At 32.5% G+C, this 20906-nt stretch overlaps 1 protein-coding gene across 3 annotated transcripts in view; it reads right to left on the bottom strand.

The window, feature by feature from the left end:
• The window catches only part of LOC114346442 (glutamate receptor ionotropic, kainate 2-like), a 793663-nt gene that overhangs the window by 209755 nt on the left and 563002 nt on the right, over window positions 1-20906 (bottom strand). For all 3 annotated transcript variants that reach the window (XM_050656454.1, XM_050656452.1, XM_050656455.1), the window contains exon 9: window positions 13201-13404. In XM_050656454.1, the coding sequence (XP_050512411.1) occupies window positions 13201-13404 (204 nt within the window). The remainder of the gene's footprint in view (window positions 1-13200; window positions 13405-20906) is intronic.

Raw genomic sequence — 20906 nt, 5'->3', positions numbered from 1 at the left:
TTTGAATTTAGTATAGTAGGTAAAACGATTACTGAACTAATAAATTGACAGAAATAAGTTGTATTAAAAATGTTTCATTTAACCCGGCACCTGCCACGTGGCTTTGCAAGGCGCCAACTGCCACGTGGGGTGCTCACAGCACCCCTTAAAAATTTTCTGTGATCTACTTGTTTAAAAAACAAAATAATGCGTTGAGTAACACAAGAATATAAATAAACATGTTTTATTAACTTATTAGCCACTAATATGTTATAAAAGTTAAAAAATAAAATGAAATAGGTGTTATAAGCAAATTGGGAAATACCAAGCCATAATAAATGAAGTCAAGTAAAATATCTAAAAAAATTAAGATTTAGTGAGTATAGAGTCTCTATTAATAATTTAAATCAGTTATTTCAATAAAAAATGTAAATTTGACCTGTTTATCAAAAATACAAAAAAAAAATTAAAACTTAAAGTGCCAGATGATGACACCCCAATTCGACTTTAGAGCTATAAGTTCAGAATGACACTAAATAACCACTTCAAACACTAATACATATATGCTATATAATATTATAGAAAGCTACTGTGACGCACAGCTCGGTAACCAAACTTGAAATACCAAATATTTGATAAAAATGTGTTATGGGGCGCTGGTGGCACCCCACGTGGCAGGTGCCGGGTTAAGTGAAAAAGATCGTATTGAAATATTAATGATAATCGGTTATGGTGAATTTTCATTTTTTGGAAGTGAATTTTCGTCGAGTTTTTGTCGATGGATTGGACGTAGAGGATTTATAGAATGGCCCGCTCGTTCTCCGGACCTCAACCCGTCAGATTTTTTTTCTTTGAGGTTATCTAAAATCACATGTTTACGTTAGGCGACCAACATGCTTGCAGAATTTGAGACAAAGAATAATTGATGAATGTGAATACGTGGAGAAATCTTGCAAAAAGTGACTCACGAATTTATTTATAGACTTGCACGTAGTCAGAAGGTAAACAGCAGACATTTTCAACATTTGAAATTATTTTTTTTATTTTTAATATCATTGGTCTAACGTAAATAAGTTAACCTATTTTTTAAATTTAAAGAGATTTATTTCTTGTTTTAATAGTTTTTTCTTCCAAATTTGGTATGTATGGATTAAAAATAACAAGTTCTTTTAAAATCCGCAAAAATATACAGGGTGTCCCATTTAAAGTAAATAAGTTAAGGATATTTCCAGTGAAACCGGAAGTGGAGTAGTAACAAAAAATATGGCATCAGATGCCTTTTGCGTCACTGTACTTGCAAGCAAAGTTTCATAAATATTGTTCTTTTCGTTTCAATGATATTTGCTTGGTTCCATACTTTATCCCAACTCTGTATATGGATAGACTTTCATTAGAAAATTAAATTTTTTAATGTTACCCGTAATTGTACCAGATATAAAACTTTTGTAAAAAATAATTATACTAAAAAGTAAAAGAAACTTCTGTAAGATCTGCTAATTGTCTAATATAAACATAAATTCAAAATTTAACCAAAACACTTCACTATATTAGAGAAATTAAAACAAAATTAGATAAAATATTAATATTTACAAGTTCCTGGAAGGAGTAGGGAAGAATACTAAATAAGGCTTGGGAGAATCGAAAAAAAAAATTACTAAAATTAAAATTATCCTCAGAAAGAATGAAAATTACTAAATGAACGTGTTGGTAGTGAGCAAGAAAAACATTATTGTGAACATCGAAAAGCTACACACTCAAAAAAGTGGCAAAGACAAATAGAAATTTACAGACCTACAGACCGTCTAATATACTTTACTTTGTCTTTGTAATACCGTCTAATACCGTTGCACGTCATTATCTACATCAGAGATCTAAGTTGACATTGTTGCTCAATTACAAAAAATTCTTGAATTCATTTTAAATCACATAATTATTGCGGAAGTGGATTATACAACAAAACAATTTAATATTCAATGTGAATAAATAAAAACATTAGAAATAGAAAACAATAATTAAGTTATAATCTTACGTTAAACTAAATAATAAAAACAATAAATATAATTACAAAAATATTTATAGTAAAGAATAAAAACAAATCTGAAGTGTCAATACAGCAACTGTCAAATAAATGTTACCAATTTATGCCAAAATATCACCTTCGTTCGATTACAGTTACAGTATGTTCCGAACAAATGTGCTTCATAAAAACGCTTTATAATCCATTTATACAAATTAAATGAAACATATTATTGTGTATTTCTTTAAGATAACATTAATAGAAATCTTCAAATATTATTTCTAGGCGTATATAATAAAATATGTCTAGTGGCTGTAATTCCAGTGTACTCGGCAAAATGATTCTAAAAAAGAGCACACCTACCCCCTAAATATTTCGTGTTGGTATCATGTGACGTCACGGGCTAAGACGCGAATGACGTGTAACGGTAAGTAAATTAGACGGAGTATAACATCTCATTTAACTGATTACAGAGTATACAGTGTATTTCAGTAATAATGTCTAGCGTCTCAAGGTCTCTGTCTCGGGAACGGTACACGACAATTAGACCAAAATCATTAGACCGAGAGCAGTAGACCGAACTCATTGGACCGAAATGCACTTTATCGAAACCTCACTAGACCGAACTCATTAGACCGAAATGGTACATAAATTAAAAAAAGATTGGAGTAAATTATGTTAAGATTTTGTATATCTGTCTTTTTGTTTATTGTGTTTTTTTTGTATAATTTTATATGTCGCACACCTAGTTCAATTGTGCCACAACTGCAAAAAATTCGAATTTTGTGTTAAGGCTGTAAAATATTGCCTATATAATGCCCCATCTTATGCAATACAGCCTGAACTAAAATATTGTTTTGGATAAGTATAAAGTAAGTTACTTCGGTATTTCATTGTAGGGTTTTTGGAGGTTTTGAAAATGCAATATAGCCATAACTGGGAGATGTGGCGATAATATACACTGCCTCAATACAACCGATGTAGTTATTCAATACGTTCAATACGGCCACAACTGCAAAAATCAATTGATTTTTTCATTATATTGCCGCCGTATCTCCTAGGTATCGTTTTATAAATGACTTTCTTCACAATTTTTATAAATTGTAATAAGATCCAGCGAATAACTGTATAATTTGCTACCTAAATTGTAATTTTGAAGCCAGTCATTCTCAAAATAAATTATTTACAGGGCATAACGCGTTTGCTACAAAACGTTTTTCTCATTTCTCGAGAATATTGTGTTTTGCACTTGTGGCACTATTGAACTAGGTGTGCGATGTATATAGACTGTGTGCAGTACAGTACTGTACTGTACAGTCTGATATGAAATAATTTTCATCCGTTAAAAAAATTAGTAAAGGTAAAAATAAATTAAGGATAGAGTGACGTTAACACCATTTTAAATATTTCTAATAACCATCCAAATAACGTTTAGTTGTAATTACATTTGTCTTATCTCTTTTACTGCGACAAGTAAAAAGAAATTAAGGGTAAATTTTATTTGCTCCTAATTTGAATTTAACGATTATGTACAACAATCATTATGGATAAAGGGTGAAAGAAAGTTGGTGTTATCCTTGCTCAGATTACAATCCTCTTTGAGCACCCTGTATTATGTATGTAATGCTTTTCGGTCTCCTGCTCTTCGGTCTCCTACTGTTCGGTCTGAAATTTGGCAATGAAGAACGGAGAAAGCCCTGGGCCTGACATGCTTCCTATCGAATTAATAAAAATTATAGATGAACAGCATATTGATGTTCTAGTTATACTTTTAAACCAAATTTAGAGCTCAGGCGTATTATCCAAAGAATGGTTAACGTCGATCTTTGTTTGTCTCCCAAAAAAGAAAAACGCAAGAAAATGCGCCAATTACCGCACCATCAGCTTGATGTCCCATGTGCTGAAGTTGCTACTGAAAGTCATCCATAACCGAATATATCATAAACTGGACATATACATTAATGATACGCAATTTGGGTTTCTCAAAGGCCTAGGAACTCGTGAAGCTCTTTTCTCACTTAATATCCTAATACAAAGGTGCCTAGACGTCAATCAAGATATATATGTCTGTTTTAATGACTATAATAAAGCTTTCGATAAAGTACGACATGAACAATTAATGAATGTCCCGAAACTAAAGAAGATAGACTACAATGACCTCAGGATCATATCTAATTTATACTATAAGCAGCGAGCAAAAGTACGTGTTAACGAACAGTTGGCAGAGGAAATTGAAATTAGACGTGGGGTGAGACAGGGATGCGTATTGTCGCCAGTTCTCTTTAATGCCTACTCGGAAGAGATCCTAAAACAAGCTCTTCAGGGCGAAAAAGTTGGAATAAGGGTGAACGGAGTTCCCATTAACAACATTAGATATGCGGATGACACTGTCGTCTTAGCCGAAAATATTGAAGATCTTCAGATACTGGTTAACAGAATAGCGACATATAGCCAAGAATACGGTCTAACAATGAACATCAAGAAGACAAAATTTATAAAAATATCTAAAACTCAAAGAAATAACGAGAATCTCCTCATAAACGGAACCAACGTCGAACGAATAGATAAATATGCATATCTTGGAACAATTATCAACTCCACAAATGATTACTTCCAGGAGATTAAAATTAGAGTCGAAAAGGCTAGAGCGAATTTTAACAAAATGAGAAAAGTGCTCTGCACAAGAGATCTAAGGTTGGAGCGAAGAGTAAGCTTGGCTAGGTGCTACGTTTTCTCGACTCTGTTTTACGGAATGGAAGCTTGGACCTTAAATGCGGCATCAATGAAAAAACTGGAATCATTCGAGATGTGGGTTTATAGAAGAATTCTAAAAATATCATGGACAGAACACGTCACAAACAAAGAGGTTCTGAGAAAGATGAATAAAAAAATGGAAGTCTTAAACACAATCAAAACCAGAAAATTGGAATATCTCGGACATATTACACGTGGAGAGAGATACAACTTGCTCCAACTCATTATGCAGGGAAAGATTCAAGGAAAAGGAGCATAGGGAGACGCAGAATATCGTGGCTAAGCAACCTGAGAGAATGGTACGGATACACATCAAACGAACTTTTCAGAGCAGCCGTCTCCAAAGTCTGAATAGCTATGATGATTGCCGACCTCCGTCGCGGAGATGGTACTTGAAGAAGAAGACTGTTCGGTCTAATGAGGTTTCGGTAAAGTGCTTTTCGGTCTAATGAGTTCGGTCTACTGCTTTCGGTCTCTTTACAGTAAACCCTCGGGAACATAACCGGGATAATAAGATAGATAGAGGGGTTTTTTATAATTCATTAAATGAAGATAATTTTAAAAATAATATTTTTGAGTTTCAAATATAACCGTTATAATGTGGCATTTGGATTTAAATTTATTTTTGGACAGTTTCACATGACGCAGTTCAAAATTTGGTGGATGCACAATCCAAAATTGCAAAGATTATTATCCGATTTAGACGTTCTTTTATTAATTTTTATAAATATTTTTTGTATGTATTTTGTGTATGTGTGTATGTGGAGGTTTGTATTAATATATATTGTTTTAATTACATATTACTGATATAAAATTACATGAAAAAATTTGTTATATGCAAGATTATTATGATATCACTGTCTTCTTCTTCAAGTTCTATAAGCTACCACGTTTATCTGCCTTTTACTCAAATTTTTCCCTCTCTCGTAAGTGTGAGCAGAAAAATATAACCTGCATTTACAATTCCTCACCAAATCATAATTTTTTTAAACTATGACCGTATTTATTCAAGTTATTAATTATGTTTAAAATAATATAGGTCTGGATCCCGCGTATGAAAAAAAGTTGATTAATAGCAAGCTGAAAATTTGTTAATGGCTTAAGGGTGTCTAGTCGGACAAACTTTGATATATGGGAACACTGAAACAGGGGCAGTTTTAATTGTAGAACAGGTTAAAAATTTGGAACGGTCACACCACGAAAACGGCACATGTATTTTGTCCGACAGAACAGACTTAAACTCTCCGAACAGAGATTAAACTCTCATGCAAAAATCAGACTGCTATTTATCACCTAATGGGCGTTTTAATGAGTGGAACATGTAGAATATGTCAAATGACAGGAATTATGACAGGTGATAAATAGCAGTCTGATTTTTTTTATGAGAGTTTAATCTCTGTTCGGAGAGTTTAAGTCTGTTCTGTCGGACAAAATAAATGTGCCGTTTTCGTGGTCTGACCGTTCCCAATTTTTAACCTATCCCACAACTAAAACTGCCCCTGTTACAGTGTTCCTATATATCAAAGTTTATCCGACTAGACACCCTTAAGCTATTAACAAATTTTCAGCTTGCTATTAACCCTTAACTGGTGACCATGCGTCTCACAGACTCCGCACGTTTATTAACGCGTCTGCGTTTCTCGCCACAAATACGTAGCAACCTGTAATTCGGTGTAGCTTCCTAGCTTTTAGAGTATATTCGAATGTGTTAATGAGGGGTACCTCGCTTGTCCCGTTTTCGAAATATTTACGTCGCGGAGTCTACTAGACGCGAGGTCACCATTAGTGTTATGTTAATATGGATAGTTCTCGTAAAGCTGTAAGAGTATTAGACGATGTTTTCGAAGAAGTGTGCACAAAATTGTATAATGAGGCGAACAGTGACATTACTGATGATGATGTGGAAGAAGGATATTATATAGAAAGTGATGAAATTTGTATAAATTGTACCAGAGTAGAATAGATTTTTAACGTTTTTTGCGATTTGCAGGTTTTGTGCAGAATTGCAATTATGTTGTTTTAAAAATTTTTTTATATAAAATGGACCTATTTTTAAACATACATATATTATATTTGTTTGTATATGTTTAATTTTTTTTTGGAATATGACTTTAAAAATTTTATGTTATAAAATATGTTACCATTTTTTCTATTTTTGTTATAAGTCCTACAGTTTGATTTTTTTCTTTTTGTCTAAATAAAAATGACATTACAATATTGTTTTATTATTAAAAACTGTTTTATTGCATTTTTTAGGTACCAGCTTGACAAAAACAGCTGTTTTTAGCCAGGAGTCTGTTAGACTCACGGTCACCATTTATGTAATTAAAAATAGGGTCACCAGTTAAGGGTTAATCAACTTTTTTTTTCATACGCGGGATCCAGACCTAATAGAGCTAAAAGGAACTACAGCGTGAACAAGATTTTATTGTCTCATCTGGTCAACGTAACTCTAAATTTGAAAAAACCGCGGAGTGCTACCATTTAAATGGGTGCGTTTTTGAAAATGGTGTGAATTAGTCCCTAGGCGCAAGGTGAATTAGGGTGACTTCTATGCACTTTTGGTACAAACACGTCTACAGGAAAATTGCTCCAGATTAAACTTACTATCGAAATATCACATTCTAAATTCAAAAATACCTTTTTTACAAAAATATACTCAAAAGAAAATAAGAAAAAACACGAAAGAAAACAATTTTGTTTTTTGCCCCATAACTTTTTTCCACAGAGATATAGGTATAGGCATTGTGTCAGCGAAAAATAACTTCCATCCTTCCTCTCTAAAATGACGTTTAATAGAAGTTTCTAGGATTTATAGTTACATTGTGAAATAAAAAAGCGTATTTTCTTTACACAATGATTTATTGCAAAGAATTATAGGACTATTTTTAACAAGATATCCATAGAATATCCAAGGGTATCCGTAATTTGAGAAAAATTTTAAAATGTTTTATTTTGTTCAATTAGAAGAATATAACTGTTATTATAATATAATTTTTAATTACAAGTAACTTTCCTTAATAACACTTTTCGCTATTGTGAAATATAAAGGTACTTAACTCATGAGCGAAATTCGTATTTTTTAACATACCTCGTACATAATTGATAAAATTTTATATCTGATGATTGCATCTTAGGTTGTAGACTATGCACAGCATTTTATAAGCAATACTTTTTTTCATAAAGTTAATAATAAAAAAGTTTTTCATATGGTTCCAACTTAGTGGCACATATTGCATGTGTATATGTTACAATTTGAGAAAGCATAATATCTTGTTTAAAAATAGTCTTAGAATTTTTTACAATACACCATTTTAAAGTAAAGAAGTAAGCTTAATTTTCTGTTGCACAATGTATATACCTAAATAAACAATAAAAAAGTTATATTGAGAAATTTAAAAATAATCGTAAAATATATCAAAAATCATTAAAATTATAAAACCTTGAAAAACCATATCTTGCTTAGATATAGTTATACAGTGAGGACGTTTGAGTTGGAATAAAATCATTATCTCGAGAATGGACGAATTTGGAGAAATATCCTGAGACAAGTCGATTTTTATTTTTAAATTATGATTTTTGCCATATATATCATACTAGTGACGTCATCCATATAGGCGTGATGACGTATCGATGATTTTTTAAATGAGAGTAGGGGTCGTTTCATAGCCCATTTGAAAGTTATTTAATTCTCTATCCAGTAAATATAAACATTAAGATAATTATTTATATAGGGTGTCCAAAAAATTTTTTTTAATTAAATTAAATGAGACAAAAGAAGAATGTATTTAATTCATTTCTTTGAAAATGCGTTTGAATGGTGTCAGAAAACAGCAAGAAATGTTTATTTGACAAATAATCATTGTTTTTCGCTTAAATTCAATGTTAAAGCTTCCACCCACCTGTCTGTTAGCTGTTTGAATATTGAAATTAAGCGAAAAGCATGGTTTATTTCTAAAGTAAACATTATTACCTGTTTTTATGACAGCAGTAAAATGTTTTTTAAATTAAATAAATTGTTTACATTTTTCTTTTTGGGTCAATTAATTTAATAAAAAAAATTTTTTTGGACACCCTGTACACACAATTATGTTAATATTTATATTACTGAATAGAGAATTAAATAACCTTTCAAATGAGCTATCACACAACCGCTACTCTCATTTAAAAAAATCGCCTATTACGTCCTCACGCCCAGATGGATGACGTCACTAGTATGATATATATGGCAAAAGTCATAATAATTTAAAAATAAAAATTGACTTGTCTCAGGATTTCTCTCCGAATTTGCCCATTCTCGAGAAAATGAATTTATTCCAACTCAAACGTCCTCACTCAATATCATTCTACGATAGACCATGTTAAAGGTAATTGATTTCTCTTTCTATTTAATGTTATATTACATAATATGCCTAAAGCTGCGTAGAAAAAAGTTACAGAACAATGTTTGCGAAGTAACAAGGAAAATGTCCCAAAATCGCTCTGAGTAGTGAACTTTAAAAAATCATATTTTGGAAACTATAAATCATAGAGACTTCTACTATACGTCATTTTAAAGAAACAGGATGGAAGTTTCCTGGATGAAAGGATGGAGAAATATTTTTTCTGTGAAGCAATGCCTATACCTATATCCTCGTGGAAAAAAGTTATGGGGCAAAAAACAAAATTGCTATTCTTCGTGTTTTTTTCTTGCTTTTCATTTGAACATATTTTTGTAAAAAAAAACATTTTTGACTTCAAAATGTGATACTTCGATAGTAAATTTAACCTGGAACAATTTTCCTGTAGACGTGTTTGCACCAAAAGTGCATAGAACTCACCCTAATTCGGCCTGTGCCTAGGGACTAATTCACTTCTTTCTCAAAAACGTACCCCTTTAAATGGTAGCAATCCGCGGTTTTTTTATATTTAGACGTCCATTGACTATATGAAACAATAATACCCCATTAACGTTGTAGTTCCTTTCTAAAATACATAATTAATAGCCTATATTATGGACAAAATTGAACGAGGTTTTTGTACTTGAAAAAAAGTGTCTTAGACGAAGTGGTGCGAAAATTGTGTGTGTGTGTGTGTGTGAGAGAGAGAGAGAGAGAAAGAGATTATGGCATCAGACAAAATCTATTTGCCCCAAAACAGGGGAGCTGTAAAATTTAGCGGCAATGGAGAGTAAAGAGAATCTTTGCAGGTCCACAAATACAAGATTTGATAAAAGATAATAATTTCGTATTGGGACTGGGACACTATTGTAAAAACTTTCGCAATAAAAACTTCTTGGGCAACTATAAAGATGACAGCTACAAGAAATATGTTAACAATCTTCTGAAAACCTACAGTGATTTGGGCTGCAGGTTTCAGCATGTCTCTTAAAATCCATTTCCTTGATTCCCACATAGACTTTTTTCCACAACATTTTGGAGATGCTAGTGATCATAAAAAATTATATCGGGGAAAATGGAGTGTTAAAGGAAATGTTGCGGACGTAAAATACTCAAGAAAATGCTTCAGAACCACGTTTTATTGTAGTAAACCCATGTCCCTGTAGCTGTAAATAAGTCAAAAATATGTTATTTTATAAAAAAAAGTGTTATCATGTTTGGATTCAGTGTAAAAAGTACTAGTTAAATGGTAAGAATCAGTCAATAAAACTTTTGGAGCAAAACTTTTATGTTTTTTTACCTAGGTTTTCAGCAAAAAATCGAGGAAATTCAGTGATATACGAACAAAAATATTTTAGTTTCCAAAGTTAAAACATAGAGGTCTTCGAAAGAGTCTGATTAAAAATATCACTATTTTTCCTCCTGAAAATTAAGTTATAGTTTTTTCTATTAATTATACAACATTTAGGTAATATTTCATAGTTGATTGCACCATTTTAGCTTACATAAATATATTTGTTTATGTGACACATTATGCAAATCTATGTTTGTTTTCAAATACAGTTCCATCATATTTTAAGGAATTTTGAGCATAATTTGCATAAATTGGTATAATACAGTTTACTAACGTGTGTATAATGTAAACATAATATGGCCGTACTGAGGGGATGATTTGTAACGATGACATGATTGAGAGATCAGGAGGTTTATTCAAGAGGCAGTTTGGGTTTGCAAAGGGAAAAGCACCACTGATGGAATTATGAGTGCATTCGACCTACTGTGCAGGTATGAACACCGTAGGGCGACCCTGCTGTTATTCGATGTTAGGACTACATTGACTACGCTGCAATGGAACGAAATAATTAAGGAAATGGAAAAGAGAGAATTTTTGGATATCGGATAGAAGTTGTGGCAAAGTATCTGTCCGAGAGAAGGATTATGATGGAAAAGGGCAAGATCATCGGCGTGACGATTTATATATTTATTTACAGATTCATACAAAGTTAACCAGTAAAGGTAACCAGTTCTTTTTAGTTCTAAGACCATTCTGCAAACATGAAAGATACAGATCGCAATATGAAGCCGATTGTAGAAAATATCCAATATGATAGATACAGATGGATGGCGTCATGAATTGGCGTGACGGCGAGATCTGTTCCGCAGGACCCTGGCATATGACAGGGTTATGAACTGTTAATACAGAGAGGTTGAAACCCCTGTTGTAGGGAATGAGGTAATTTTCTGGTTTTCTGTTTTGGCTCTTCTTAAAGAGATATATTATACTGAAAATTCCACACCTGTAATTTTGAACCAATCAAAATACGTTATTTTGACAGATCACCATGGCAACGGAGGTATTTTATCGTAAATTTTTTGCTCGTGGGGTACCCAACAGCGAATTATAGTGGAAATTTTTTGACGTTTACAATAACAGAACATTTTTGCCAGACTGGTTTTTATTTGTTTATATAATTTAGTTTTGATTCATTTTCTATCACTTGGAGTTACTCAAAACTTATGTAAAATTGAAGAATATACTATTTTCTATCTTGAAATGGTATTCCCATGCAACTACAATGAGTAGAAATTACGAATTTGAAAGCCTAAATAATTGCTGACAAAGCTATGGCGCGCTATTAATCTGTTCATGCAGCTTTGGATTTTCAAATGCAAATTTGGTGTGGAATTTTCTTACCGAATACCAAGCGAAGTCAAATTAATATCCGGAAATTTTTTTTTGATCATGAATATTTTTAGAAAATTTCCCTCGTCTGCGACTCGGCAAATTTTCAAAATATTCATGATCTCAAAAAAATTTCCGGAAATAATTTGACCTCTAGTGGTATTACTAGTGATAATTTTATGTAACTCAATGGGGATACTCTGAATTAGCATCTTGGTTTTTATTCTGCAATATTAATTAGGTTAACCCATTCGCTGCCTATCGAAGAGAATGGAACTCAGTTAGAAGCCACTCTGTTGAATGGCACCTGACTGAAATCACTCGCTGGCTCGTGAACGGCATCTGACTGAAGTAACCATATCACGCGCTGGCGCATGATCGGCAGCGAATGGGTTAATTAGTAAACATTTTTGGAAATAATTTTTCACCGTAGTCAAGAACGGAGCCAATGAAGTTGGTCTTAAGGTCAACGAGGACAAGGCATGGTGGTTACGAAGAACCCAAGACCAAGGGTTACACAAAACGTAACAATGAATGAATATAACTTTGAAGTCGTCAAAGAATGCAAGTACCTGAGAGCGATCATAACATCTGAAAATAAATATGAAAAGAACGTGGCAGCCAGGATCATTCTAGAAAACGGGGCATATTACTCATTAATGACCGTACTTAAATTAAAAATACTCTCAAGACCAGCATAAATAAGAGTATATAATACAATAATTCGTCCCACAAGAACGTATGGAAGCGAGACATAGACTCTGAACCAGCGAGAAACGTCAAAATTACTGGTACTTGAAAGAAAGATACTGCGAACTCTCTATGATGGGCCTTGCAGAGACGAGACAACAGGAGAATGGAAAAGAAGACACAATGATGAACTCCAGACAGTATACGGAGATGAAAACATAGTACCTACGCTACATTAATGCAAACCGAATAAGGTGGGCGAGTCACGTGCTAAGATCGAGTGACTTAAGACTTCTGAACGCCTCATTCTGGAAAAGGCCCGATGCCAAAAGGTCAGTTGGTCGCCCAAGAAAGAGATGGAAGGACGCAGTAGCCAGTGATCTACGAAAAATGGGAAATAGCTGCTCAGGATCGACAACAATGGAGGGAAATAATAAATGCGGCCAAAACTCACATAGAGTTGTAGAGCCAAATGATGATGCTGACTTTTGGAATTTATATGTTTTCTTAAATTCTTAGGTAAATATGATTGTATTAAAATTTGTTTACAGCATCAATATCATAATAGTAAAAATGTTAAATGTGTAACCATCACAATAATTCTTCTCGGAATTCTTAACTAATAGCAACATTAAGAATCTATAAAAGATAGAGACATAAATTCCACTAACATAAAGCACTTAAAGCAATATACTTACATGTTGCATTAGCTGTGATACCATGCCATTCCACGTTCCGCTATGGGGATCGCGTGCGCCATATTTCCGGTCTGGTACTAAATCAAGTAAATAATCGAAGCCGACCTCCTGAGATATTCTGTCAAGAATATCGATACAAAAACCGTAGAATCTGCTGTTTCCAGTGAAGTTATTTGCTGTGTGCATCATAACGTATGGTGTTTCCTGCAACAATGTTTATCTCTTTAATAAATGTCTATGAAATGAATAAAAAATATGTTTAAATATTTTGCCAATTTGTGAGACGATAAACTACCCCAGATAATTGAAACACTATCGAAAAATAATATTTCAATCAACCATGATAGTTATCGTTCACCCTAGCCCAGCTTAAATTCCCAAGGTGTGTGTCAACAAATAATGAAGATCTGGATTGGAAGCAAAAATCAGTTTTAAATACATCGTCCACTTCTGATATGACGAACTAAATATTAGTTTTTTTACATTTTGATAGAATAATATTTCTTTTAAAAAAAGCGTTCTTTGGTTCTGTATGGATGATTCAATTATTGTAAAGATACAGTACGTAAATATTTCTTTCAGCTGGACATAGGTAATATTCATTAGGTAAGTATGGCAACTACTCTCTTGATGACACTGGTGTCGTCAAGACCCCAGAAGTTTTAAAATTTAGTATCAATTATACAGGGTGGGGCATTAGTGTGACAAAGTCCAATTACTCGTTTGTCGTAAGAGATACGAGAAAAAGTTATTGAGATAAAAGCTTGGGCATAGATAGAACCATTATTTAAAAATATTTGCAAATATACAGGGCCACCAGTATTGACAGAATGATACAAACTTATGTTTTTTTAAATAGAACACCCTGTATATTTTTACTCTTTTGGATTATCCTCGAAGTTTTCTTTCTTAAAATATAAAGTTTTGTAATGTGAGTTATTTTAAAAGATAACTATGTTTTTTTGGTTAATTTCGTAGCAATATTCACACCCTGTAGAATTGTAGTGATTTGCCGCCAAAATTTCTATTTTAGTTCAAACGATATTTAATATAGTCTACTATTGTTGAACATTAATAGTATAGCGGAATGTTTAATTTTAGTATACAGGGTTGGTCGAAACTCAGAATGAGTATTTTCTGTATTGTAATGAAATGATATTTTATGGTACTTTTTTATGTCTTAAGCATTCCCTATATTAAGTGGTTTAATTTGTGAGTTATTCGTGATTCTTTAAGCCAAACATTAATTGCAAAAAAATTACGTGAAATTTTATTAGGTGGTCGTAAAAATATTCAATCAAAAAAATTTTTTTGAAAAAAATACATATTAATCTAGACTGATCCTTAATTTATTAATATTAGATGAGACATCCAAATACAATCGTAGTTAAGATTGTCGGTGTGTAAAATATTAATAAAACATACAATATTCTCCCTAGTTGACTATGACACACAATTTGATTAAACATTTAACATTATACTATTTTTATAGTTTTAGTTGCTTTGATGAGGAACTTGTTAAAATTGTGTTTGTACTAGGAGAGTAGGTATAACAAAAATGAGCTATTAGCAATAAAAATTTATCATCAGCAATTCGCTGCTACACGACAACCAATAAGAGAAACTTTTGAAAGTATACTAAAACGGTTTCAATAGACTAGATACTTAAATCATAAGAACGGTTGTACTAATATTATGCAGATCCTTAGTTAGTGACATTTGGTTTACATTTAATTCCTTTTTTTTCATTTACAATAGTTTTTATTCGATCAGATTTATCGTAATCTAAGTGTCTAGTTCGTTGAAACCGTTCTAGTATATTTTCAAAAGTTTCTCTTATTGATTGTAGTCTATCAGGGAATTGCTGATGAAAAATTCTTACTGCTAATAGCACATTTTTGTTATGCTCCACTATTACAAAAAACATATTAATCAGTTCCTCATTAGAAAAAATTATATTAGTAATGGCAACAAAGCAACTGAAACTATAAAAATATTATAATGTCAAATTTTTAAGAAAATAGCGTGTCATAGCTAACTAAGTAGAATATTGTATGTTTTATTATTATTTTGGTCACCAACAATCTTAACTACGTAGGTATTTGAATATCTCATCCAGTTTACTGTAAAGAGACCGAAATTCTTAGACCGAAAGCAGTAGACCGAACTCATTAGACCGAAAAGCACTTTACCGAAACCTCACTAGACCGAACAGCAGAAGACCGAAAAGTGGTTCTTTTTACTTGTCGCAGTAAAAGAGATAAGACTAATGTAATTAAAACTAAATGATATTTGGATGGTTATTATAAACATTTAAAATGGTATTAATGTCACTCTACCCTTAATTTATTTTGACCTTCACTAATTTGTTTAACGGATGAAAATTATTTCATATCAGACTGTACAGAGTAACAATTTCTTACTAATAAGTTTCTTACAATTTACACAATTTACACAGTCTATATATAAAATAATACAAAAAAATACAATAAACAAAAAGACAGATGTACAAAATCTTAGCATAATTCTACACCCCCCATGAAAAAGGTTGTAACTCAAGTTACATCTATTTTCAGATTTCAACATAGGCGAATTCAGCAAAAAATTGCGCACACACCAATATAAACGACATAGTTAAATTCTCAATAGTTTGGCTAATAAGAAGTTGTATTTTAAGTTACATGTGCCATTTTAAGTCATTTTAGCGTGAAAAAGGCAGTAACACTGGATACTCCATATGTTAAATATTTACTTTCTTTATACTTGACGACTAACAAGGTTTTTAATTGAGTTACAACTTTGTTGCACGTATGTTTAATTTATAAAGTAATCAAACATATGTTGCATCTCATAATAAAGTCAATTTATCCAAATGTAAATAAAAAAGGATTTACGAACTGTTTCCTTTTTGATAGTTGCGGTGGACAAAATAAATTAGAATAGTTTTTGCTACATACTTCTACGTAGTAAAAAAAGTTTAATATTTAATGTATTTTTTGAAATAGCACATTCCAAAAGGAAGGTGATTCAATGCATGCTCTTATAGAAAAACGGAAAAAAATAACTCGTATATGCTCCAGACCATATAACCATGACACGATGTGCCAAAGCATTAGGCAAGCCTTAATCCGTAACTGAAATAAATCAGAAGCAATTTCTAAATTTTAACCTATTTAAGGACACCCATGTTAATTTTGAAGTAGATGTTAATAGTAAAAGAGTAAAGTAATAAAGCAAAATTGTCTAAAATTAAATATTTACAGATACGCAATAGAAATGCAAAAAATTTGAGATATTTTATAACATGTTCTCTTCATAATGATAGAATATTATTGTTATTGTAAAATTTATAATTTCCAATTAAATTTGTGAAAACAATGAGTTGATATTTTGTTTAAATTTACCATAACAACTAATTTTCTCCTATCTCTATTGACGATGACTCAAAACATACAACATTTTAATAGTAAAACTGGAAAAATAATTAACACTTAGAGTGTAAAATGGTGGTTAGGCAAGTTACAACCTTTTTCTACGAAGTATCATCTTTACTCTTAAAGTTGTATCTCAATCAAACTCAAGATTTTCAATAGTTAATAAAATTACAAAACATGTATCTCACAGTAATCCCTTATTATGCTATTCGCGGTGTGCAAGTACTTGGAAGGGAAACGAGAAACGACCGTGCGCGAGTCGCGGAGAAATATTGCAACTATCTTAAATAATTCATATTGTCAATTGAAATTGTCAAATTGACGTATATTTCATACCTTCTGTCATTGAAGCAGAAAAATTATATATTGCTCCACAATATTGATATGGTATGCAATTATTATATAAAGGTAAATTTAATTAATTGTATTTTGAGTGCAGTACTGCATTTTAATAACTAATTTTATTTAATACATACAATTGTTCACGTTTTCATAACATAACCTGAATCTTATTTTTTCTTCTTACTATTTTTTTGGACTATGGCCTTGACAATTATCCAGTAACCAGGACTAATATAATTGGCCAATATAATTAAAAGTGCGAATAAAAGTACAGAGCGAAGAAATAGGGGTCGCTTTGCCGAACTTGCACGGTCCCAATAAATATCATATCGCATCAGTGTAAAAGACTTAAACCATTTCACTACAAATTTTTAAAAATTCTTGTTTTCGTTTTTTGCCTCTCCTGTAAAATCGCTAAAAATGAGTTACAACCTTGTTCGATGGGGGTGTCGAATTGCAAACGTTTTAAATTTATTTACCATTTCGGTCTAATGCTGTTCGGTCTAGTGAGGTTTCGGTAAAGTGCTTTTCGGTCTAATGAGTTCGGTCTACTGCTTTTGGTCTAATGATTTTGGTCTAATTTTCGTGTACCATCTCATCCAATATTAATAAATTAAGGACCAGTCTAGATTATCATGTATTTTTTTTAGAAAAATTATTTTTTATTGAATATTTTCACGGCCACATAGGTATACGGAATGCTTAAGAAATAAAAAAAATAACTAGTCTCTGCTAATCTACTGGTTATGTCTTGCTCGGTGGCTCCATTCTTTGAGAGTATGAATACTAAGTATTTGAATTTTTCAGTGCCGTTAATTTCCCTATCATCGTCCATTTTCAAGTTTTTCACTGTCATAACGCAACGGTATAAAACGTTTCTCGCAGTGGCGGCCGGTCAAGGTCGGCAGGGTCGGCAGTGCCGACCCACACATTTATAGATATTATAGATTTTTTTAATATTCAATTTAATTAGAGTTTATGTAATTTTTTGTATCTGTGAAATAAAAAAACTGTCAGATAATACAGACTAAATTTTATTCATGGCTTTTAAATGGATTCGACCAATCCGGGCGTTAAGTGATCCCTGCGCATTTTCAAACACTGAATGATCCGAGCCATTCATCTTACTGTTCGGCTAGCCGATCCCAGCTCCTCCGTAGCTTGACGATTTACACGTAAAACCAACGAAAAATACAAGTCGATGAGCAACCAAACATATATTTCTCCGCAGGCATTAAGCGGCAGGTACGGCATATTTAAATCTGTCGGTTTCATTTGGAAGCATCGGCAGAAATTTTAAAAAATAATCACGCCGTTTTTCGTCGTTTAATTGATATTGTAATTTTTTTAAGTTGTCAGGAATTATCATTCATTTATAAATATATAATATCGTATAATCGTTATATAATATAATTATAGGTAACTAATAAAATTGTTTAAGAAATACGATTTGGATTTTCTAATGTACTTTCTGATTCTAAGATATTTAGCGGCATGTCTAAAACAGTACAGAATGAACTAATATAATTAATTAGTTACATTTTGAATAACGTTATTGGATCTGAGCTTCAGAAAACCATTTGCTTTTCGCTAGAAATAGACAAAACTTCTGATTATCATGTCATTTACAATCATTTTCAATTGTTGTCCGATACGCGTTACGTGGTAATATTTATGAGAGGTTTTAAGGTTTTACAGTGAGTAAAAGCTATAAGGCAGAATATGTTTTTGGTGTTTTAAAGAACAGATTAAAATTTTTTGATATCAAAAATTAATTGGTAGGGCAAATTGAGGCAAACTTATAACGGCGCTGCCGTGATGTCTGGTGAATTGAACGGTCTCCAGGCAAGAGTTAAAACTATTGCACCACAAGCTTTATTTGCTCACTGTCATGGGAATAGAATGAATTTAGTTTTGCAGGATACGTGTACAAAAATTAAGAATATCGTCTTTTCTTGCCAGTTTAGCTCGGCCAAACGGACTACTCTTTCAGAACAATTTGTTTCGAAAAAAATGCATACAGTTTGTCAGACGCGATGAAATTTTAAACCTCGGTTAGTTTCCACTGGAGCAAATTTTCGTGAACAGCCTTTGGAAGTTTTTTTAATTTATTATCGAAGGCGATGATTTTGAAAGTTGTGATGTCATATCTTGATCAGTGAAGCAATCGGTTTGAAAACTTTATTAAATGATTACTCTTTTAATACTCTTTTAAATATTTTTAAGAAAGTGTCTGCCCAAACCGATTTGATATTCATTGTTGTTCAAAATCAGTCAACTAACATTATTTATTTCAAATATAGAATAAGAAAACTGGTGCAAAATCACAAAGATTTTCGTAATGATAGTAGTTTTCAATATATACGCAGTGACGTTTTGGGTTCGCTTGATATTTCCGAACCACCCCAAAAAAGACACAGGCATGAAACATATCTCGAAAAATGAGTATATTTTGAAATTTTGGATATCTACTATGTATTATGCAAATAGATACTCGTTTTTCGAATTTAGAAGATTTGCAAATTTTTGACCTCTTTGACGATTCAAAATTTAAAAGTTACCTTCGCCAAAGAACTTTCAAGATATTTATTATTACAAATTACTTAAAAATTACGCTGATCGAAATATTTTCAGAAAGTTAGATAAGTTACAAAATATGTGTAATTTTATATAGTAAGTACTGCAATTCATTACAACATAACAAACTGATCATCAATTCTCTTATTAACACCAACTTCTGCTTTAAATGAACGGGATTTCTCTTGTCTCAGAACAATCAAAACATATTGTCGAAACACCATGAAAAAGATAATGTCAAGTAAACCAAACAAAAAAATCTGCTATGATAATTTAAGCCTTTTAATTAGATGGTATGCCTATATGAGGAGACAAAAAGACCTTGCCGACCCTGTCTCTAAGGCCACGAGCCGCCACTGGTTTCTCGTCTTATACCGTTAACTCAAAATTACATTAGTTGATAAATATATTAGTTTAAATATTTCAAACGGGCCACTTTGTACAAAATTATAGTTGAGATCAAAAATTTATTAAAAAAAATGGTACTACGTACGTAGGTCGTGACCCGACAAAATAGCCCGGTCAAAACAGCCCCGTCAAAAAAGCCCCGTCAAAATAGCCCGAACACAAAATAGCCTCGACAAAATAGCCCGCAAACAAAATAGCCCTGACAAAATAGATCGCACACAAAATAGCCCCGGTCAAAACAGCCCCGGCTAAAACAGCCTCTTATAAACAATTACATAAATATTTATACAGGGTGTCCAAAAACTTTTTTTTAAAAATGAATAACCATTTTCAATTTCGTTGCAAAACGAAAATACAGCCGAACCATATTCCAGTCCAATCAGAGAGTGCTGCAAGCACTTCTACCGGTTTCGAAACTTATTAGTCTCTCATCAGGAGGCACATATGCTGCTCTCCCTGATCCAACCAAAACAAACCCCAGCGTGCAGTCCCGAATTGCAACGAACGACTAAGTTGCCCTAGCGGCAACTGCTATCAAAAGACTAAGTTTTCACTCTAATGGCATATAACATATCCCACCAGAATGAAAACAATGGGAACCTTCTCTGGTTACACCTCCGAGGCTTCTACAATTTGCAAGCCATACGGATGCTGAGACTAAGGAAGATGAGGGAATTCTACAATTTACAATTCACGTCACATCTGCTCAGCGCGGTAAAGTTCCAACGAGACTGGTTCCCTTCATACTCCACACAGAGTAAATGTAAATCAAAAATGAATAACCATTTTCAATTTCGTTGCAAAACGAAAATACAGCCGAACCATATTCCAGTCCAATCAGAGAGTGCTGCAAGCACCTCTACCGGTTTCGAAACTTATTAGTCTCTCATCAGGAGGCACATATGCTGCTCTCCCTGATCCAACCAAAACAAACCCCAGCGTGCA

Source organism: Diabrotica virgifera, chromosome 7 (genome assembly GCF_917563875.1).
Source record: "Diabrotica virgifera virgifera chromosome 7, PGI_DIABVI_V3a".
Classification (NCBI taxonomy): Eukaryota; Metazoa; Arthropoda; class Insecta; order Coleoptera; family Chrysomelidae; genus Diabrotica; species Diabrotica virgifera.
The sequence above is the reverse complement of the archived record's forward strand: the minus strand, read 5'-3'. Positions and strand labels throughout refer to the sequence as shown.